Source organism: Nuphar pumila, chromosome 3 (assembly GCF_984573655.1).
Source record: "Nuphar pumila chromosome 3, dmNupPumi1.hap1.1, whole genome shotgun sequence".
In the NCBI taxonomy this organism is placed as follows: domain Eukaryota; kingdom Viridiplantae; phylum Streptophyta; class Magnoliopsida; order Nymphaeales; family Nymphaeaceae; genus Nuphar; species Nuphar pumila.
In genome coordinates, this window is record NC_143251.1 from 43,170,414 (window position 1) to 43,194,617 (window position 24,204).

General features: G+C 39.4%; 1 protein-coding gene across 1 annotated transcript; it reads left to right on the forward strand.

Moving 5' to 3' along the window:
- Nucleotides 1-20,222: 20,222 nt before the first annotated feature.
- Nucleotides 20,223-23,885, forward strand: LOC149842730 (putative serine/threonine-protein kinase WNK6). Its single transcript, XM_090001553.1, has 7 exons — nucleotides 20,223-20,900; nucleotides 21,148-21,185; nucleotides 21,309-21,536; nucleotides 21,640-21,860; nucleotides 21,949-22,106; nucleotides 22,180-22,624; nucleotides 22,932-23,885. Exons 1-7 carry the CDS (start codon nucleotides 20,766-20,768, stop codon nucleotides 23,717-23,719), a joined length of 2,013 nt encoding a protein of 670 aa, XP_089857679.1. The 5' UTR covers nucleotides 20,223-20,765; the 3' UTR covers nucleotides 23,720-23,885.
- Nucleotides 23,886-24,204: the final 319 nt, after the last annotated feature.

Sequence of the window (24,204 nt, forward strand, 5' to 3'; positions counted from 1 at the left end):
GCATTATGAATTCACATTCATATCACTACGTACATCTTATATATGCACATTAGGGTTTCGTATATATATATATATATATATATATATATATATGTGTGTGTGTGTGTGTGTGTGTGTGTGTGTGTACAAAAACCTAGTAACCATGCAGAAAAATTTATCACATCATATCATATATTGCATTTTTCTCAGAAAAATTACGGGCCTTACACCAATCATCTGACGATGGATCATCAACAATTTGTCAATAAATCTACGTACCAAGAGAATGACTCCATTATAGTTGCTAATGCTAAGAGCTTATTAATTTCTCAGCAAGGTGACTTAGTTCTTTTATCTAAAGTTTCTCAATTTACATTAAAGAATGTTCTTCATGTTCTTGAGATTGCAAAAAAAATATTATTTGTTGGTCAATTTATCAAGAACAATGATTGTGTCTTCAAGTTCGCTCTCTTTGAATTCATTGTTAAAGATCGGCAAGCAAGATTCAACTTAAGAATCCAAAAACCAGCACAATTATCTACCCAATTAAAGCCATGACTCTCAGTTGATGGCGGCCTATGCAGAAAGACAAGCTACATTTGATCTATGGAATCAATGGCTCAGACACGCCAACAAGAAAATTTTTTCTTACCTCAATTCCAATAAATTTATTTCTACTATTAGAAATAAACAAATAAAGTTTTATGAAAACTATTTAACTAAGAAAGCTCATAAGCTTCCATTTGAACGTTCCCAATCAAATAGTTTACAGCCACTTGAACTCTTACATGTAGCTGTTTGGGGTCAGCCCTTGTGTCCTCTCATGAAGGCTTTAAATTCTATTTGTTAATAGTTGATAATTTTTCTGGCTTTTCTTGGCTATTTTCCATGAAAAATAAATCACGAGTGTTTGATTGCTTTATGAGTTTCAAGCTTGTAGTGAAAAAAATATGTTGGTTTTAATATTAAAACTTTTAATCTGATAATGGAGGTGAATTAATAAGTCTTGAATTTGAAAACTACATTTTGAGCAATGGGATTTTTCATCATTTTTGTGCCAACACACGCCCGAACAGAATGGGCTGGTTGAGCGTAAACATCGCAGTATCGTAGAAATGGGTCTTAGCTCACCAGTGCCTATTTGTCTTATGAATTCTAGGTGAATGCCTTCAGAACAACAACATATGTCATAAATCGGTCACTGACATCAGTGCTTCACTAAAAAACTCTATATGGGCTTATTTTTAAGCAGTTGCCTGATTATCAGCACCGTCGAGTGTTTGGTTCATCGTGTTACCTCCTTTTCAAACCCTATAACACCTCCAAGTTTTAGTCCCAAACAATGGCTTGAGTCTTTTTTGGATATGCATCTTGTCACAAAGGCTACATCTATCTTTACCATCTCACTGACTGCATATACATCTTTCTATCATGCTTACTTTGACAAGGATTTTTCCTCTAAACCGCATGTCTCTTCTCCATCCTCCCAACTAGACCTTGCTCAATGGGGGTCTTTCTTCCACAATGTTTCCTGTCCCCACCAACTAACTCTGGTCCAATAGGTCTCACTCCTGATCCTCTTGAAAACCCAAGTTTAAATCCCATGGGCATCACCGTTATGCAAATCGAAGCATGGCGATTCTTTGAGGGCAAGGGGTAAAACCCACAGAGTTTTACGGAAGGGTGGTGTATGTTCGCCCCCGATGATTCACTGAATCCCACGTCTGTGTTCGGGGGGTCGAATGAGCGACACGTATTTAGGCACATGGGGCTCGTATTCCCGTGTATGATGACATAACTTTGCATCGGACTCTGATGTTGTTGCAAAGACTTAATCACCCTTACTTTCTTTTCTTGCCCTGAAATGACGGTTCGAGGAAATGACAAAAATATCCTCCATTCAAAAGTTGGGAAAATACGATTCGAGAAAAGGACAAAAAAGTCCTCCATCCAGAAAGTTTGATGTTAACTATTTAAAGTGGAGACGTTCCCTATTCATGAAACTCCTGTGCCATTTGTTGTAATAGTAGCTCCCATTATCAACCCAAACTTTGCCTTTGTCTCTAGTCGAGGTTTTCGCCTTGTTTTTTATCCTGTTTTACAACACATTGTCGCCTTCTCGTGCCTACCTTGTGTTACAAAACATTCTTGTGTCTTCTCTTCATTTTTGCTATCGTTAGGCATTATGGAAGAAAGCAATGATGCACAAACATTCCAACCAGTGCCATTAAGGCGGCGTGAGTAGCTTTCCATCTCATCATGCTATCGATGAAGAAGGCATGTTGTCTTGTGTGTCATTAAGGCATTGTTTGGTTATTGCAGGTAGATCTTGTTCTTACGATGGTTGGAAACTTATCGATATTTGTAAGACGCTGTGACCTGTTGACAAGAATGCTTGTTTACAAATGCTAGGAAGGGCCTCTACCCCATCAGGTATCCTACATTCACTCATTATATGCATTGTATCTCAAACCGCTGTAATAGTAACATACTCTCATTTTTGTGAGATATATCTTTGTTAGTTAATATCGATTTGTTTGCTATTTTGCTTGATTTCTTCCGTATCGATTTGTAATTTATTGTGCGATATATTTATCGACCTTTTAGATATTATGGTTTTGTATTGTCGAGTTGTAAGTTATTATGTTGAACTGCCGTATCGATTTTCAATATATTATTCGATATTCATATCGCTTTGTAAGATATTATATGTTTTGTAATATGTATTTCTAAGATATTTATACACAGACTTTGAAAACGTGTGCGTGCAAAAATACATCGTTACATGATTGCGGGGGCGATTTTCGCATTCATATCGCTGCTCTGTCAGCGATTTTTATTGAACTCGCTTTACAACATCGTGGATATAATGAGAGCGTTATCGTCAACACACATGTACGACATGTATCTTTTATTGGCATGGTAAGTGACAACTCGATGTTCAATACAAGCAAATATCAAACCGCACTTGCTTGGATACTGTCATTCATTAAATCGTTGCTTTGACTTGCTTAACCTTATCGGTATCTATTGTTATATGCATCCTGATTAAATCGCAGTAAACGTATGCGCTTGCTAACGCAAATTGATATATTGCTTACAAAACATTCCACTTTTTTCTCTTCTTTTTCGTTGTTGTTAGGCATTATGGAAGAAAGCAATGATGCACAAACATTCCAACCAGTGCCATTAAGGCGGCGTGAGTAGCTTTCCATCTCATCATGCTATCGATGAAGAAGGCATGTCGTCTTGTGTGCCATTAAGGCATTGTTTGTTTATTGCAGGTAGATCTTGTTCTTACGATGGTTGGAAACTTATCGATATTTGTAAGACGCTGGGACCTATTGACAAGAATGTTTGTTTACAAATGCTAGGAAGGGCCTCTACCCCATCAGGTATCCTACATTCACTCATTATATGCATTGTATCTCAAACCCCTGTATTAGTAACATACTTTCATTTTTTGTGAGATATATTTTTGTTAGTTAATATCGATTTGTTTGCTATTTTGCTGCAAACACCAATTGATATATTGCTTAAAACTTTGTTGAGCTTATCATCAGGTTGTAATAAAGATGATGTAACTCAATCAATTGAAAGATCTGGAGAATTGAACATCTATACTAATGACGCAATTGAAGCATTGAACATATGCGCTAATGATCCACATGAAAAGAAAGGTGCAGGCATTAGACCCACTCTTGACTTGAATGTTTCAGTAGAAGAAATGCAATTCAATAATGAGGTAGATTACCATGACAGTACACATAATAAAAGAGTAGGCACCAGAAATGTAAATGAAAGCACAGTAAACTTGAATGTTCCAGTAGTGGAAATGCAATTCAATAATGAGGTAGATTTTGATGTCAGTACACATAATAAAAGTGTAGGAACTGGGAATGTATATGGAATTACACTTGACTCTATTCCTGTAGAAGGAATGCAGTTTAATAATGAGGAAGCTGCATATAAATTTTACAATGATTATGCCTTAAAAGTTGGCTTCAGTGTGAGAAGGTTTTCTTGGTCAAAAAATGCACTCGCTGTCTTGGTTAGAAAGAAGTATATTTGTTCCAAGCAAGGTTGGAAGAAATCAATGGAAAATCCAACAAGGAGCATGCCAGAATCAAGATGTGGATGTCAAGCGAGAATGGTTTTGAGAAGACATCCGAATGAGAAATTTGTAGTTCGTACTTTAATCAGTGATCATAATCATGATTTATCTGCATCATTTATGACTCATATGCTAAGGTCACATCGTAAAGTAATTGTAGCGCATGCTGCAATGGCTGAAATAGCCGATAGCGTCGGCATTGCACCAAGGAAGACATACAATTTGTTTGCCCACATCGACGGTGGTCGCAATAGTGTGTCATTCACACCTTTGTATCTAAGAAACCACTTGAGAAAGAAGAGGACAAATAACATGAAGAAAGGCGAAAAATGTTCTTTGGTTGATTACTTACAGAATAAATCAAGCAATGAACATGGTTTCTTTAGTGCAATGCAAGTGGACGAAGATGGATATGCTGTGAATATGTTTTGGACAGATTCAAAGTCAAGAGTAGATTATGAATGCTTCAATAATGTGCTTGTATTTGATACTACAGTAAAGATTAATACTGAACAGTGGCCATTTGCGCAGTTTGTCAGAGTGAACCATCACGCACAGAGTTGTATATTAGGCGGGGCATTTTTGTATGACCAGACCAAGGAAAGCTTTGAGTGGTTGTTCAAAGTATTTACACAGGCAATGAACGGGAAGCAACCTGAAGCTGTACTTACAGATGGTGATCACGCAATTGCGGCTGCAGTGCTTCATGTGTGGCCAGATGCACATCATCGCCTATGTTTGTGGCATATCTTTCAAAATGCAGCAGAGAACATAGGACACATATTTAATCAGAAGACAGGGTTTGACAAAAAGTTTACTAGGTGTGTGCTTGAGAGCGTAGACGGGATCAGCTTTATGTTTGATTGGGAGGAAATGATTCAGACATACGACCTTCAAGATTGTCTGTGGTTACAAAATTTATATGCAGAAAAAGAGAAGTGGGCATTGGCATATGGAAGACAATACTTTTGTGCTTGTATGATAAGCACACAAAGAGTTGAATCTATGCATGTCACGCTGAAGAAAACCCTATATTCATGTTTAACAATGTTTCGTTTCATGGAACAATATGAATTATTTATAGACGGTCTAAGACAGAATGAGCTTGAACAAGATGTGAAATGCTTTAATACACGACTTCTAACTTTTGGCATGAAAATATTGATGTGACTTGCAGCTCTGTATACACTAACTGTATTTGAATGGATCAAGAAAGAGGTGTTATATGTCATGAATTGCAAAATAGAAGGACTCGTGTAAACCGAGAATATGCACAAATACCATATTTTATGGCAGGACAAAAAGCATCAAGAAGCACATGTCACGTACAATGTTGACAACGAAAGAGTTGAATGTTCGTGCAAAATGTATGAATTCAAAGATATTTTATGTTGTCATGCATTAAAGGCACTCAATCAAGAGAAGATACAAGAAATACTCGAGTCTTACGTAATGTGAAGATGGAAGAGACGCGCAAAGATTGAAACCATTGTTATGGACAATGTGAGTAAATCTGGTGTTGACGAGAAGTGCCACATAGCCTCCCGTTACCAACAACTGTGTAGGTCATTTATGCATGTTGCTGGTTTGGCATCGAGAAGTGAAGAAGGCTATGTATGCGTGAGAAAAGCTTTAATGGAGTTACTTGAAAACGTGGAGTTAATTCACCTTAAGTCCGTTGCAGCGAATGAATACCAGTCGAAGATAATAGGATCGAACAGCGTAGGTGAAAATCATGTTTCGCTTGACACTCTTGAGAAGTTGCGCCGAAGCGTAATCATTATCTTCAACAAGTCAGTAGTGAACGTTGTTGATTATGATGGACATATTTATGAAGTGAAGGGTATGAAAAGAAAACTTGCCTCTGATCGCAGTCGTCGGAGGGCAAAGGGTGCACTAAAATTGGTTGGCAAGAAAAGGACTAAGAAACAACCAACCTGTAATAAAAAACAACAAATCCCTTCAAATGAACAGGTATATAAGACATTATATTGCTTCCCATTACGTGAAGCTTGTCAATATCTAACTCGTGTAATGTCCAACATGCATCAATACCCTATAGAAGTAACACCAAACGTTGAAACCTTCATTCCTCTCGACCAGATTTCCGGCAACAATAGCTTCAGTTTTACAAGTCTTTTGGTATGTAATCAATGTTAGGAGGAGGTTTGCATTTCTTGTGAAACTTAATGCAGTGTCTTATATTTTCTATTTCATGACAGGCTCTGATGCATTCGACAGATAGGTATGGGACACAGGAATCTCGTGTGGGCTATTAATTTAGCTGTCATGCCTCTTTGCATGACCCGATTTCCATATTGTCGGATTTGTTAAGAGTTTATAGTAATTTGTCAGTGACGACTTGCGGTCCGTGGTTGGATTTGCTTAAACCGATAGATAGCGATTTGTGGCTTCTGCAGGAAGTCGATTCATGACATCACTGAATGGAGATTTGTGGTTATCGTTGAATAGTGATTTGTGGCATCGCAACATAGTGATTTGTGGGTATTGTTGGAATGTCAATCCAAGCAGGTTGAGAAGGGTTGTTCCAGTAAGCTTTTTTGGGCCATTGATCAAGGTTGTGATTCATTTTATGATGTAAGAAAGCTTTCATCTGCATTTTCCAGGTAAGTGGTTGCACAATGTTGGACTTGTGTAATTATAATAAAACGAAATCATTTTATGATCTGAGTTTTTTTGGTTGATTTAAACAAGTCCTTTATTTATTGAATTGCGATTTACATCCAATAAATAGAATGTGTCCCAACATAGCTGCCAATTTACTTCCAAGATAGTGTCATGTTCACAAGCTACGAGTGCCCTTTTTTTTCTTTGTACTTGTGCGTATAAACATCTTGTAAAATAGATTATTATTTTATTTATCGTAAATTGCGCTTTAGAAGTCTTTTGGTATATAATCAATGTTGGGAGGAGGTTTGCATTTCCTGTGAAACTTGTAGTATGTGTCTTATATTTTCTATTTTAATGTTGGAAGTAGATTGACAGCTATGTTGGGACACATTCTATTTATTGGATGTAAATTGCAATTCAATAAATAAAGAACTTGTTTAAATCAACCAAAAAAACTCAGATCATAAAATGATTTCCTTTTATTATCATTACTCAAGTCCAACATTGTGCAACCACCTACCTGAAAAATGCAGGTGAAAGCTTACTCAGATCATAAAATGAATCGCAACCTTGATCAATGGCCCAAAAAAAGCTTACTTGATCAACCCTTCTCAGCCCGCTTAGATTGACATTCGAAGGACAACCACAAATCACTATGCTGCGATGTCACAAATTGCTATTCAACGATAACCACAAATCGCCATTCAGTGATGCCATGAATCGACTTCCTGCAGAAGCCACAAATCGTTGTCCGGCTCACAGCACAAACTATCCAGCGATGGGTGTGCCATCCTTCTACCGGTGGCTTGTTGACAAGTATCAAAAGATAGTTGTGGTTGTTAAAGAGGAGAGGACAACAAAGGATGAAAATGGAGTTGAGTTCATAGACACAGACAGACCACTACTACAAATCGTCATTCAGCTGATGATCATTACTACAAATCATTGTCCAGCGAATAGGAAGGACAACCTCAACATGATCAGGCAGCGCGCTTGAAATTCTGCTGCGGAATTGAATAAAGAGGGAAACCAGTCACAAATAGCTTTGAATGTAACACCATAATTGTTTTCCATTGTAATTCATCACTTATAAGACCGAATGCTTTTAAGATTGCTAGAGTGTAAGAATCAATATATGCAAATCGATCCACCAATGGTGTTAGGACTGTTTTGCTGTAAGCTTGCATTCGAGGATTGTTTACTTAATTTTTCACTAGACAAAAGCGTCTCCGTAATTATTAACGTTATCCCAGTAAGGTAGGCCTTCTTGAAATCCAGTGGACTATGGCAATTATTCCTCTTCTCCTTCCTCTTCTTCTTCGTCTGTATTGATCGAGGTCATAAGACCACATCATCCAATCGATGTACTACTTACACGGCTCGCATGTTCCACAGTACTCTACGAGTAAAGGGAAATAGGTCATCAATAGGCTGGCCTAGTAAGGAACGGAACGTTTGTTGTTTACAAATCGCAATACACATATGTGTTGCGTACGGACAACAAAGGATGTATCGTAAGTTTTTTGATTAATCGTACATTATTCATTTATCACGGTGGGTGAGCAATAGATCTTTTGGCTCATGGATAGTCGCATAAGCACTGGACGGTGTGATTATCTTCTACTTTGTGAACCAACAATAGTCAAACCGACGGTACCTTTATAAACCTGGAGTTCCTTCCTCGAACATGTGAGGCAAAGGAAGACAGCTACACGACCAACAATGGCGAATCAGTATGATATTGTCTACACATTGTCTCCATTTTCATCAAAATCCGTCCCTTTCATGCCGTATTTGCGCTTTGTGTTGTGTACTCTATAATGTAAATTCAATACCGTTCATTGCAATGTCCTTGTTCATTTCAGTAGAACATCCACCGACGAAGTTGGGCGAGAACTTAGTCAATCACTCCTGCAGGACATCAAAAGAATGCACAATAAATTCGCACAGTGCAACATGAACAGTAATTTTGTTCGTATGAAAGTAGTAGGAGTTGTCTATATACGTAAGCCATGTGTACGTACGTTAACAACAACATATTTGCTGCAAACAGACTATATCTGATTTCGTCAGTTATATTAAAAGCAACGCGCCAAGCAAGACTATAAGTATCGTCAGCTCGTATTTCATGATATATCAGTTGTATTTTATGTTGCTTTTGGTTATTGATTTAGTCCAGTTGATTCGTATGTTAACATTGTTGTTAATAAGGTTTCGGTTTGCATACTATCTTACGTCGTTTGCCATACTCCAGTGAATTTAAAGACGGCCTACCTTATTGGGTTAACGGTAATCATTGCAGAGACCTTTTGTCTAATGAAAAAGTAAGTAAACACCCCTAAAGTGCAAGGTTACAGACAGTGCTAACAGCATTTTTTACGATCCATTTGCAGATATTGATTCCTACACTCTGGCATGCTGAAAAGCATTGGGTCTTATACGTGATGGATTTACACGAAAAACAACTATGGTGTTACAATTTGTTGGAAGTTGACAGTGGTTTACGGCTTGACATTTCCCACCTCGCAAAATTCCATCTATATGAGTACCGTGTCATGTACTGGGGTCATGAATTTACTTTTGACCGCATTATTCTTAGATCGGTTTCGTCAAAGCCATTTTGGGAGTCGACGTTAGCGAGTGGATCTATCGCACGGCATACCATGCTCCTTTACAAAATAATGGCGTTGATTGCGGCGTATTTGTAATAAAGTACATTGAAGCGATATACAATGGTGTAGAACCCTGTTTTGACGTTGTATGTCATTTCTTGGCCTCTGCTATTAGTGATTAAATGCATGTCTATTGGTTCCACATTACAATTTGTTTTTGTAGGTTGATATACCTGGATTCCGCAAAGAATTCTGCCAAAAATTTACGTCCTTTCTAATTGCGGAGGCAAAACTAACCGAGCCGCCACGAGGATCTAAAAGGCAACGACCAGTGGTGCCCAACCCGCATGATTGACAGTCGCAAAATTAGATTGCGATGTATGCAATGAATGAAGCCTTCTAATGTTCGAAATGATAATAGTCAACATTGTTATGAAATGTTTGATGTTTAAACATCGCCTTATTGTTGACACGCAAAGAATGAAAATCGCAGAAGAGATTCGAGATGAATGCGGTGAACAAGAGCCATTAATGTTGCTGTCGTAATTACAAATAGTACACAGCGATAAGACAGGTTTGATGTTGAGAAATGGTGGTCTAACGTCAGCTTCACTACTACTACCATTAAATTTTGTGTAAGAATTTGAATTTTTTTTTAATTTTAAACGACTTTTCCTTTAATTATGATATTGCATACATATGAAAAGAGTCTACACGGATACCACAACTGCGTCGAAGCCGCCTATACACTCGATTCAAGAACAAGTCATTTTTGCAGGAATTGTCGGTTTGTCGGTTCCTTATTCGTGAAGCAAAGTGGAACACATCCTTAACCTGTGTGATGTGTCATTCAAATATTAATGAAATGTCCTATCACCCTCTGTCAGTTTTTAAATAAATACGACAGTTTTAATAAACAAAGAGCAAATCTCAAATAAAATACCCTCCGCATTAATGAAATTGAACAATGACATGTCAAAGAGCTATTCTCAAAACTAATCAATGTGATTGGACCTGGTAGTTCAAATCACGGTAGCACGCAGCGTGTGGGTTTGATTATAAAAATATCTTTTGGTCTTATATAAATCCACAACTTTGTTCAAAGCGAACATTACGTGTCTTTGTGGACCACAAATCGCGGAAATCCATTTCCGCGCTTTTCGTTCACGTAATGCGAGCTATACAATGATTTCGGAACAACAACAAAATATCTTTCGCTGTACAATATTTTTAATTACCGAAGAGCAGCATTACTAGCATTGGTTAAGCGCATACAACACAAAACTATTTCTCGATACGATTTAGTTTTCGTAGATAAAGCAGTACAACGATTTACAAGAGTGTTTTGTAATGTTCAAATTATATTTCAACGGAGACAGATTTACAAAATTTGTTGTCTTACAAAATTTGCCTACCGGAAGTCCTCCTACATATCTCCAATCTGTCTCTATCTCTGTGTGTCTGTCGCTCCGATTGTGTTGATACCAGAAACCAGACAATTCATATACCGGCGAGATGAACCCCCGTCACCGAAACGACCGCTCCTCTGAAACCTCCTCCTCGCGAGGGAGAGGAAGAGGACGCGGTGGAGCTCCTCTTGGCCACCCTCAGCGCGTCGACCGCGTCCCTCGCCACCGCTGACGACCGCAAATTAAATGTTCGCGACTGCACCGCCGGCAGCTCCACGTCAGCCAACTCCACCTCCGTCGATCGCTCCTCACCATGTTGCGACTGCACCACCAGAGTTGGGCGAGAACGGTGATGGCGGAGCTCGTTAGGTTGTACAGACAAAACAATCGATAGGTTTCACATTACATATTTTGTCTCCCGTTCTTTTTAAACTCAATCAAATTTTCGCATATTTCCTCGCGTAATTCCGGTATATCTTCCTGCAACAAAAATATGTAATGTGAAACCAATATATAACAGGAATCCCCAATAACAGCGGATACAAAGCTCATACAACGTCGAAAGAAAGGTTTTTCTCCTCTGTATATTGCTTCAATATGCTTCATTACGAACATGCCACAATCGACCCCATTACTTTGTGCAGGAGCATCGTCAGCACAGAGCAACATCCACTCGGCAATGTCGACACCCACATAGTCGTTCAGGAATCCCGCCTGTGATAAAAGAAAAATATAGTACAGCCCGGTTCACCTCAAATAGCTACGCTTCACCTATAGGCAGAAGCTTACCAAATGCATAGCGTCATGTTCTACACCACTGTGGCAATCCAATGAGTTGTAGCACCATAGTTGTTTTTTCACAAAATTCATCTCGTATAAGACCCAATGTTCTGGATTTTGCCACAACGTAGGAAGTAAAATCTACGAATCGATACAATAATTTATAATTCCATAGACAGATCGTGATGGGGATGTAACGACTAAACCTTGGAGAAGAGGTTTGTTTACTTACCTTATCAAAATTCGAAAAGTCTACGAACTCATCACCATTGTTCCAACAAGGTAGTGCATCTGAGAATCCACTGGTGTATGGCTTTCGCCGGATGTACATCTATTGCATGAAATAGTCAGGTTTAACCACCAAGAAAAGTGAGTAAGACATAAAAGCAAATAAAACAATGGCAGACCAGACATACCATAAAATAAGGGGTGATGATGCATACTGTATTGCTCGTTGCGTTGCTTTCAATATAATTGACAAAATCACATATTGTCTGGTTGCAAAAATTTATGAACTTCAAAACATACAAACCGAAGACCTAGAAAATGATAGTGGTTACGTACGTACAAAATTACTGATAGTGTCCCCATCTGCAAATTCATCTCGCATCTGCTCGATCTCATCTACGACCTCGTTAGGGCGTTGTCGCCTACCCTTGTCTGTGGATGTTGCACTGAGTGCACCATGAGCGTAGTATTCAGAATTCGACATTGAAATTATTTTCTACAGTAAACAACAAAAGTCGAAATACGACATAAAAAGGCAAAAATATACGTCTTAAGCGCTAAAGCTGGTACTGTGGAAGTGGTTGTCTTCTTCGTCGGCGTCGTCCCTGGTCGTATTGCTCACATTGTGCTCTCCTTTGGCGCCATGCCTGGTCGTATTGCTCCAATCGTCCTCTCCTTTGGCGCCATGCCTGGTCGTACAGGTCTCATCGTCCTCTTCTTCGGCGCCATGCCTGGTCGTATTGCTCCCATAGTCCCTTTTTTTGGCGTCATGCCTGGACGAAGATATCGATGCCACCTTTGCAACGCAGATACGGAATTGACGTCGTCAGTCAAATTAATATAAAGGAAACATCCTTTAACATGCCACCCTTTTTCAAAAACCGCCCACAAATTAAATGATTGCGTTTTAAATAATTAATAATACGTCTTTTCACATGCCGCCTTTGTTCGATAAACGCCCGCAAATTAAATGATTGTGTTTTAAATAATACAAAATACGTCTTTTCCCATGCCACCCTTTTTCGAAAACAACCCGCAAATTAAATGATTGCGTTTTAAATAATTAAAAAATCATCGTTTCGAATATCGCCCTTTATCGAAAATAACCCGCAACTTAAATGATTGGGTTTTAAATAATTAAAAAACCGTCGTTTCGACTTCATATTATAACAATGGTTGAGTGGGAGATTGACCCGACCTGAACAAACCCGTTTTCCAGGTATGAATAATCTTTGACGATTATTGAATTGATTATCAAACATGGATACATCGATATATTCATGCCATATATCTTAGCCCTTGTCGGTTTTTTAACAACAAACGTTCATTGTCGCTTTATACTAGTATCATTTAACACCGCAAATCCTTGTTGACTTACAACGTTTACAAAGGGACAAGTCATTGCCGTTTGCATTATTGACCTCATGAATTGCAATCCTATTTCGCGATTTGCATTGAAGGTGTTCCCGCAAATGAGCGATTTCTGACAGGAAACAATATCGTACCGATTTTGGCTGGTCGGCATCCTATTGCGCGATTGCAATTTACTTACAATTTACTTATGATCATCAGTAGTGATTTCTGAGCATCAAACTTTTCTTATCGCTATTGACTGTTATCATTTACGATGTCATAACTCGTTAAATTATTGTTCACGACCTACATCGCAAATCCTTTTTGCGATGTATTATCGAGGCGAAGACAAATACAGCGATTGCTGGGCAGAAATGCTCTATCATAACGATGGCGACCTTAGTCAATGCCACGCATTCTGAACAACAGACATCTATTTTCGATTAAAGTTTATTTATTTATGAGATCCACAGACGAAACGTGACTGTTACATATAATAATAAAGAATTAAACAATAAAAGAATGTCAAGTTACGACAATTAATTATACAATTACAACAAATAGCTATCGTGATAAAAAAGAATGCCCAGGGTTTATTTCTAGGCACTTGACGAATCAGATGAAATATCATACACTTCTTTCTCTCTTTTTATTGGTGGACTGTCTATTTTGGGTTGAGTCCATCTTACTAAAAAAACTGGTCATCATCTCTACCACTGAGTTCAATTGCATCCTCATATTGCTAAATTTTGTCCTTAATTTCTTATTCTCCCTCTCTATAAGATCGAACCTTGCGGCAGGGACAATGTTCTCTTTTGTAGCAAGTGTTCGTTCTTCATCAAGCTTTGTTACTGAGGGAATCATTGTTGTAACCAGAGAGAGACAACGTTTTGGTTGTAGAGGCTGGCCTGCAACATGAGAGGGGGCAATTAGGAGGCATGGGTTCCCAATTTTATCAATCGCTAGATTTCGGCGCATTGGTTCTCAATATCTTTCGAAATAAAAGGGATCAAATTGTCGTCCATTAGAACCATACGATACGTCACGGACACCACCTGAGTTCCAAATTAATAATTTGTCCCTGTAGCGTTCGCGCCAATTCACGTTCCTGCACCCACCACTATTCATCTTCCTTCTCACTTCCAAAGGCTTATTTGGGATAGACTGCCCCAAGCCAGATTGCAGGAGAACTCGACTACCATGCTGCAACTCGGCTTCATAATTGCAAAATAGCCACAAATCACGGTTAGATAATCTAGCAGCCTTTGCAACAACGTGTTGGTCATCGCCCTCCCCATCTCCATAAGGTCTCTACAAAACCTGTACATTGGTAATTCTTTTTAATAACGAGTGACAAATATATTACAATTTACTTAAGCATGATATGGCGACAACGATATGTACTACGAAAGATAATCCTGCAACGATGATTACTTAAGAATGCTAAACATTACAATGATTTATAATACTCAATAATAAATGCTGACACGATTGTAAATAATTTGAGAACGTTTACCTCATTCAGTTGCAGCACATCTAAAATGGACTTAGCATTATGAACTGTGACGTTTATTCTAGCCCAACGACTGATCTTTGGAAAACTACAACTCGCAGGGGCACCACGTGGACGCAATGGGATAATATGTTCCCACGCCCAAGCCTAACAAAAACAATATTATTAGTAACACTACAACCTTCAATGAAATTAGTCTACAATTACTAAGTATGCAATCAACAAATACCTGAACAAATGGCCAAAATCCCCCAACTGTTTTCGTACCATTACTCGCACGGTAGAGTTGATTGTACAAGTGTGCGAGCATAGTGGCACCCCAGGCATAGTTGTCGACTTCGTCTAAGTCTGTCACGTACTGCAACCACATGGAACTTATTCTCGAACCAGAACAATCGGAAAATAATGTAAGACCAAAAAAATAAAGAAGGAAGCCGCGCAACTCTTGGTCAGCTGTTTCAGATGCACAAGTAGCGGAGCGGCCTTCCCATTTATTACAGAAAAATGAGACTTTCATTGATGTGGACTTCATTCCACCAGGAATACATTGACTTCATTCATCCATCGACATTCCTAAAAGGGCCGTGCATTTTTCCCTTGCGTTATAGTTTGAATGTCGTAATAGGACAACACTGTCATCGCACTTAAGGCCAGTGATCCTCGCCACATCTTCTAGAGTCATGGTGATCTCAAAAGAATCAAATTGGAATGTGTTAGTCTTATCATTCCACTTATTTACCAGGTGGGTCATGGTATTTCAGCAAGTTTCAAAATATTGCTGGTACAAAAGGCCACCAAAGTGTATATTTCGTAGTCGGTCCTTCTGATATGCACTCAGCTGACCATACCACGACAGAACTACAGGCCATTGACACCGACCTCCGAGCTTTTCACCTGGTGCTTTACTTCTCCTATGACCTCCCTGTAACACAAAATAACATATTATTCCTACCAATTGTCAATTAGTTCAATTTGTACTTATAAATACTATTCTACTAATCGCTATAAATAATATTGGTTGCACATATATTATCACAGTAATTGCTATACATATTAATACCTAACACAGTAATCGCTATACCAAAATCGCTAAACATATTATTAAATCTTCAAAGACAGGACGGATTTATTTACCTTGGTCGCTCTTTTCTCCTGTTCTCCCTCCAACCTAGGCCTTTCTGGTGGGTCTAATGCCTCCAACTGTCTTTCCCTTTCTTTCTCTACCGGCTTCACCATCGCCTTCCTTTCTCTCTCCTTTTTCTCGTCCTCCTTCTCCTTCCTTTTTCTCTCCTTCCTTTTCTCGTGCTCCTTCTTCTTCTTTTCTCTCTCCTTCTTTTCCTCGTCCTCCTCCTTTCTTTCTCTCTGTTTTTTATCCTTCTCCTTCCTTTCTCTCTTCTTTTTTGTGTCCTCCTTCTCCTTCCTTTCTCTGTCATTTTTCTGCTCCTCCTTCTCCTTCCTTTCTCTCTCCTTTTTCGCCTCCTCCTTCTCCTTTCTTTCTCTCTCCTTCCTTTTGTCGTCCTCCTTCTCCTTCCTTTCTCTCTCCTTTTTCTCCTCCTTCTCCTTTTTTTCTCTCTCCTTTTTCTCGTCCTCCTCCTTCTGCCGCCTTTCTTTATCTTCCAAATATTGTTTTCTTCTTTCCTGCACTTCCTCTTCCTGCTTCTTCCTTTCTCTTTCCTTTTCTTCCTCCTCCTCCTTCTCCTTCTGCCGCCTTTCTTTCTCTTCCAAGTCTTGTTTCCTTCTTTCCTGCACTTCATCCTCCTGCTTCTTCCTTTCTCTTTCCTTTTCTTCCTCCTCCTCCTTCTCCTTCTGTCGCCTTTCTTCCTCTTCCAAGTCTTGTTTCCTTCTTTCCTGCACTTCCTCCTCCTGCATCTTCATTTCTCTTTCCTTTTGTTCCGCATCCTCCTTCTCCTTTCGTTGCCTTTCCTTTTTTTCCTCATCCTTCTTCTCCTGCCTTTGCATTTCCTTACCTTCCTTAAACTCCTTCTCCCTCCTTTGCCTTTCCTTTTTTCCCTCATCCTGAGGCTTATTTTGTTCATTCTCTTCCTCCTCCTTATTCATTTGCTTTCGCCTCTCCTCTGCCTTCTTCAGTAACTTTTCCTTGTTTCGCCTTGCTTTATGCTCCAAGGCCTCCTTATCCAATTCCGCCCTAGCCTCCATCATTACCTTGTTAAAATACCTTTCCCTCTCCTCATTCTTTTTTTGCCTTTCCCTCTGCTCTGCCTTCTTCCTCCACCTTCTCTTCTCATTCTCCTCCTTATTTCTTTGCTTTGCCTTCTCTTCGTCAATCTTCTTCTGCATCTTTCGTTCTTCAGCATTCTTCCTTTGGTCCGCAGCCTTGATATCTGAGGGATAATCCTCCGCATAATGCAATTTCAAGGCTTTCTCTCTGTCTTCATTGTTCACAATCTTAAGTATATTTTGGTACCTCTCAAGAACCTTAGATAGATGAGACTGGCGGATCACTTCTCTAATACACAAACCATAGAATGACGGGGCATCTCTTCTCTGATGAGCCGCAAACATTGTTAACCTGCACAACACATTAAACGATCATCATGATTAAAAAGCGATTCATATTTGGGTTCATAAGTACACATCTTTGTAAGATTTATCAAACTTACAAATCGTTGTATAAGAAGCAACCTACAGATTGAATAACGAAACCTTACACGAAACTCACCGAAACGATAGGATTTTGGATATTCCAACTGTAGAGTAAGCAACAGTAACAACTAATACGCAACAGAAGGTGACAACGATGTTGCGACTGTGCGTAAGACAGAAGCAGATGCTCTGGAACAAAGGAAAGGATGCTCCGTTGTACACAGATGAAAGCAAAGTATGCTCCGGTAGAGTTTTCTGCTTAGGGCGAGAATGGATTGTTTTGAACTATTTAAATCCTACAACATACAGCTTGCTGCATACACAAACTTTGCGGAACATTTTGGCGCGATAATGATGAAGGGCAGTTTTGTCCTTTTCACGAACCGCCGATTCAGTTTTCTAGATAGAGGGCATTTATGTCTGTTCGAAGAAGAGAAAGAGAATGGCGGTAAAGGGTACTTAAGTCTTTGCGATGGCACCAAATTACGATGCAATATGATGCGGACACACATGGGGATACATGCCGGTCTGCATCTTATATGTGGCGCTCTTTGGGAACACCCGAACATGAGATGGAGTACCGGCCCTGTTCGGGGGAGAACATATAACCTGCTTCGGAGTTTTACGCTGTCAGGACAACGACTGTAAGTACAACAAGCAGAACCAGCGTGAATAGGTCTCTCATACTGGCTGTGGTTTTTCTGTGTAAACATAAAAAAGTGGTTTTCTCTCCATAGGATACTCTCTCTCTCTCTCTCTCTCTCTCTCTCTCTCTCTTGCATGAGGCTTATTATGACAATGTTTTAACAATTTTCAAAAAGACATTTAAACGTATCTTATCTATGTGTCATTTTAAAAAAGCTTTTAAAGCAAAATATTTTTTTGCATCATTGCCCCTCATCGCTTATTCATGATAAGCAGTATAGATTGGCTGCAAATGAGAAGGTTTTCTCAATAAAAAATTTTATTTAGACCAGATTTGTGAAAAAAAGTCTTTGAGTTGGTTGTCATATAATGTATATGGATTATAAAGCTATAAGATATTAACAAAAAGGTCTTGGGTTTAATTCTTTCCAAGGGGCATTTGGTGCACAAAGAAATCAAAAGAATTAGATAAGCAGTCACTTAAGAGTGCTGTATGGTTGTTAAGTATCAAGAGAAGACTGGTAAATTGCCCACAACAGCTCTACACACTTGGTTAGGTTGGGTCGGTTTAAGGTGTTCAAGTTGAAAAGCTTGCAAGTTCGATACCCAGAGTGTTTATGCTTTGTTGGAAGGCCGGATCCAATGGAAAACTATCCTTGATGGAGAGGGAGAGTGATGCACCTGTGGATCCGGTATGGATCCAATTAAGGAGGACAAGAAGAAAAAGAATAAGAGCAAAGTGTGATGGATTGAGATTTAGTGTTTTGGATCCCTAGTTAGTATTTTAAATTTGGGTTTTACTTTTGGATTTGCTTTCGTATTTGATTCATATCCAAGATCCCATCGTAGGGTTAGAGTTTTCTTTCACACTATAAATATTTGTTATGGGGTTTGTGAGGGTTGGTTGATGACCGACATCTATTTTGAGATGACCATGGTTCGAAATTCACAGGGCGTCCTTTGCCATAAAGTGGAAGCTGGGTCCATTCCCTTATTAAAGAGTCTGGATGGGTGGCAATATGATTGCACAAAATTTTATGCATTAAGAGCACTCCATCGCCTTCCATCGGGTCTTGGGTCCCACACGTGACAAGCCCAGACCCAAGATGCAAGGTGATCATGTGCTTTATGCAATCATATTGCACCTGCATAGTTAATGAAGATGTTACTAAATCAAGTTGTTTACCAACTCCAACTAATGGATCAGGAGCGAGGCAAACCATCACAAGTCGATATGAACATGGCATCAAACTGGTCGAAGTTTTTTTTAATAATTAAAAGAAAATACATTAAGTTTATTGATGCAAAACTCTAGATGCCCCTTGCTTGCCTATAAAGGAACAACTTCAGCTCATGATAAAGGACATGTGTTTGTGGGTTTCGAACTAGTGATATCCATAAACTTGGCTTGGTGATGTTTACGAGTCACTTCTACAATATTAAAGTAGGGTTGTCAACGGGCTGGGTTTGTAATGGTGATTCAAACCCGAATTTCTGAGTATGAGCATAAAAAATGCTGACTCGAATAATACCAACCCGAACCTGACCAAATTAGCAATATGCAAGACCGGATTTGGGTTATGATTTTTGCCGGGTACCTGACCTGATCAAAGTGTTTTCTATGTATTTTAAGTAAAAGTAAACTTATGAAATTATAAAGATTAGTATTTAAGATTTCATTTTCTTGACTCGGCAAAACTCAAACCTGACACTTTGTTACTTGGCCGGGTTTGAGTGGGTATCCCACCCAATGTTATCAGTATCGGTGCGTATCGGCCAATATGCATTGTATCGTAGAAATTCGATATCACTGCAAAGCCTGAATCTCTTATTTTTAATAAATATTAAAAATACACACATTACAAAAAATAATTTGTAATATTATTTTAATGATTTTAACACATGTCATGATTGACACATAATAATTTATTATTATTTTTTAGCCAATACAAAACCGATTCAGTTGAGTATCGGTATCAGGGCCGATACAGCTGAATGCAGTGGCCCAACGATTCAGGGCTGGTACCGATACTGACTACATTGATCCGACCCCTTGACACTCAGCCCTAAGGTAAAGCCATATTAAGCAGTACAAGACCTTTTCATTATTATAAATAACTAAATTTAATTAAAAACAAACAAATGGCTTATTGAAAAAGAAATAAAATTTTGGAATAAATAGGGCAAAATATCACTTCGGTGTGAGATCTTTTCAAAATAAATAATAATAATTAAATAACCAAATTTAATTAAGAAACAAATAAACAACTTACTGAAAAAAGAATTATAAAATTTGAATAATAGGGCAAAATAGGAGAATCATAAATATGAGACAGCTTGGTCATTGTAACGTTAGAGAGAGAGAGAGAGAGGTTTCCTCTTTGCGCCACACGTGTTTGAATCATCCGTATCTTCCGCTCGATCGCCACCACCATCACCACCACCAAGCCCTAAATCACCACAATTTACCCTTCTCTCAAATTTGTAGGGCTTTTGGTCTCCCTCAATTGGATCCAATTAGGGTTTCCTGTCCCATTAATTGGGTGACCTCTTCTTCTTCATCCTTTATTACAGAGGTTGAAGAGATGTTGGAGCTCGGTTTCTAGGGCTTTCCTTTCGTTTTTTCACCGCTTTGCGGCGACCGCATGGCGTAAGGCACCTTAGGGTTAGTGATTAGAGGTCTAGGGCTCTTTTCTGGATTAGGGGTGTCCGTGGGATGGAAGGATCGGTTAAGGGGGGCATGATTTTGGGGTCGTCGCAGAGCGGTAGGGTCTGTCTCCGCTGCCGATTCCGGTTCCGATCGGCGTTGGATTCGTTTTCAGATATGTGTAGTCAGATGCCGACGGACGGAAGCTCTGTGGCTCGTCTCTGAGAAGGCGTGGCTTCAGAAGCTGTCGATGGCGATTGGGAGCGTTCCTAAGGGGTTGGACAAGATGAACGGCTTGCCGTCCGCCGAAGACGGGTGTTCCGGTCAGTCCGAGCCGCCCGACGCCGAGATCTCCGAGACGGATCCTACTGGTCGATACATTCGGGTGAGTCGAGATCCATTGTTGCAGAACTGCAACATTGTGGCTTGTTGATTCGTTGGAAAAAAACTGAGACTTGATTTGGGGTTTTACAATTCGGATTGGTTTGGGAGAATTTTTTACTGGATTATTATTGTTTTTATTATATTGTTGTGCATCTCTATCTTTTATATTTTTATTGGTTTTACAGTTCTATGTAACTGTGATATTTATGCTGATTTATTTGATTGCAATGTTGTATGTTGGTTATCAGTATACAGAAGTGTTGGGTAGGGGAGCATTCAAGACTGTGTATCCTTTGAAATTTCTCTTTTCCTTTTGATAATTTATTCAAATACTAAAACGAAGAACTAAAAGTGCCATTATTCTAAAAAAGAATCGTAATTGGGCCTCCTCTTAACCATGTCTATCCAGATATAGGTCATTTGATGAAGTTGATGGGATAGAAGTGGCATGGAACCAAGTGAGAATAGGTGATGTCCTGCGAACGCCTGAGGATTTGGAAAGACTTTACTCCGAAGTGCATTTGCTCAAATCACTTAAACACCATAACATCATCAAATTTTATGATTCATGGGTTGATGACCAGCACAAGACCATCAACATAATAACAGAGTTGTTTACTTCTGGGAGTCTAAGGCAGTAAGTTGGAGTTACCTCCAATTATTAAATTTGTAACCTTGTTTTGTTCTTTATGGTTGATCTTGTATTTGAGCAAGTATAATCACTTCTCAAACCATGCTAGGTACCGAAAAAAGCACAAAAATGTTGACATGAAGGCTGTAAAGAATTGGGCCAGACAGATTCTTCGTGGACTGCAATACCTTCATGGGCATAATCCACCAATTATTCACAGAGACTTGAAATGTGATAACATATTTGTTAATGGTAACCATGGAGAAGTGAAGATTGGAGATCTTGGATTGGCAACTATCATGCAACAGCCTAATGCGCGAAGTGTGATTGGTAACTAATAACTTGAACTGTTCATGGATGGGTGTCGTGGTTTTTGTTTGAACTTCATCAATTTCTACTATGTAATTTTTTTCCATAGGGACTCCTGAGTTCATGGCTCCAGAGCTTTACGAAGAAGAGTACAATGAACTGGTTGACATATATTCCTTTGGCATGTGCTTGCTGGAGATGGTCACTTGTGAATACCCTTACAGTGAATGCAATAATCCTGCCCAGATTTATAAGAAAGTTTCTTCTGTAAGCATGTCAGGTTTAAATTGATCTTGTTGTGTATGGTGTTGTTATTTGATCCATTGTTTCTCCCTTTCAGGGAATCAAACCTGCAGCCTTAGGCAAGCTCAAGGACCCTCAGGTAAGGATTCTTATTGAGAGATGTCTAGTTCCTGCAGCAGAAAGGCCTCCTGCAAGGGAGCTTTTGAAAGATCCATTTCTTCAGTACATTGATCCAAAAGAGCAAGTCCGCAATCCTCTGGAGCTACCTAATTTAATGCCGAAAACATTAAGCCTAGGAAGCTGCTCTCTTCTCTCTGATGGGACTTCAGTTGCTCAGATGAGGTCTGGGCAATTGTCCATGGTCATGGATTATGACTACAAGCAGCTATCCATGAGCATCAATCCTAGTGATAGCATCACCGCTCAATGCTTGCGAAGCTTGGAATTTGAGAGATCTAACAAGGACCATAAGTTCAAGTTGAAGGGGGAGAAAACTGATGCTAACTCTATATCACTAGTTCTGCGGATTGCCGACCCTTGCGGTAAGCCATTTGTAGAAGATCAGGTGCAATGTAATTGCACACTTTTAAGTGTGCTGCTGCACCTGATCACCCACCATCTTTGGGTTCACCCTGTCAGCTGTAGATCCAAACAGCAGATGGTGGGTGGTCAGGTGCAGCAGCACACTAAAGTGTGCAATCACATTGCACCTGATCCTCCCTCCCCATTGTCCAGCCTAATTTGCATGGGATTAATTACTTTCTAAATTTAATTTGCTTGTCAGTTATGTTAGGATGCACCTCATTTTTAGTCTTAATTGTGTGATGACAAGATGAACTCCTGCTGTAGGTCGTGTGAAGAATGTCCATTTCATGTTTTACCTTGATAGCGACACCGCACTTTCTGTTGCTAGTGAGATGGTGGAGCAACTAGAAATCTCTGACCAAGATGTTACATTCATTGCCGAGTTCATTGATTTCCTGATTATGAAATTAGTACCAGAGTGGAAACCATCTTCTGTTGTTTACGGGGAGAATGGAACAAATTGCTTCTATACAGGATCTAAAGTGCCTGAGCACGATAGGTTCTCCATTGGCTATTCGTGGGACACAGCACACGGAAACAATGCTGTCAAGTCTATGGTGGACGCTGTTTCTGTGTCTGACTTGAGGAGTTCTTGCCTTGATCTGAGTTCTCTTGAGGGATCTGTACGGCGACCGGGTGAGGCTGCTTTGTTTGCAAAACCAGATGATGCCATGTTCCATGGAGGCTTTAATTCCCCTTCTAGTTTGGCTACTGCTGAGGACCAGGACTCTCTCACGTCGTCTTTCTCTGGAGTCTCTGAATATTCTAATGCTATTGGTTCGGTCTCTGAAGTGATAAAAAATAACAATGGAGATGTGACAAATTTAGATTTGTCCGTCCGTAATTTAAGCGATCTAACAAGCATTCCGAACTCGCAAAGCAATTTGTCATTGGCGCTGGAGGAAGATGAGGATGAGGAGTTGAAGTCGGAGTTATATTTGATTGAATTGCAGTACCGACGATGGTTTCAGGAGCTCTCGAGACAGCGGGAGGAAGCACTGGAGGGGGCAAGGAAGAGGTGGGAGACAAAGAAGAAACTGAGAGTTGTTTGATTAAAAATCGCTCTTGATGTTTTCTCTTTTTGTTTTTCTAGAGGAAGAGATCTTTACACGCTTGCTCTACTATCTACTGGGTTTTTCTTCAGTGTGATAACCAGTTTGAGCCCAACCTATGTTGAACATTTGATATAAATGATGAGGCCTTTATATACTTCTCAAATTGGAACGATGGTACGGTATCTCCGTTTGGATTTATTGGGGCTCTGTTTTGAAACCTGCAATCCCAGGGAGTTTATGCATTTGAGAATGTGGCAGCTGCCAAATCTATCTATAGGAGGTGGTAGTTACCAAATCCAAGATTTGGTGCAAATACAATAGGGAGAGGGTTATGCATTTGAGAAAGTGGCAGCTGCCAAATCTATCTATATGAGGTGGTAGTTACCAAATCCAGGATTTGGTGCAAATACAAAAGGGAAGAGGGTTTCACTTCCTTTAACGAGTGCATAAACTCTCATCTCATCCAAACATCCACCAACAAG

What these genes read in the sequence shown, in the direction of transcription:
- LOC149842730 (XM_090001553.1), top strand. Translation starts at nt 20,766, where the DNA reads ATGGCGATTGGGAGCGTTCCTAAGGGGTTGGACAAGATGAACGGCTTG. An exon ending in CTACTGGTCGATACATTCGG is followed by an intron (nt 20,901 to 21,147) that starts GTGAGTCGAGAT and finishes GTTGGTTATCAG; the next exon opens with TATACAGAAGTGTTGGGTAG. An exon ending in GCGGATTGCCGACCCTTGCG is followed by an intron (nt 22,625 to 22,931) that starts GTAAGCCATTTG and finishes CTCCTGCTGTAG; the next exon opens with GTCGTGTGAAGAATGTCCAT.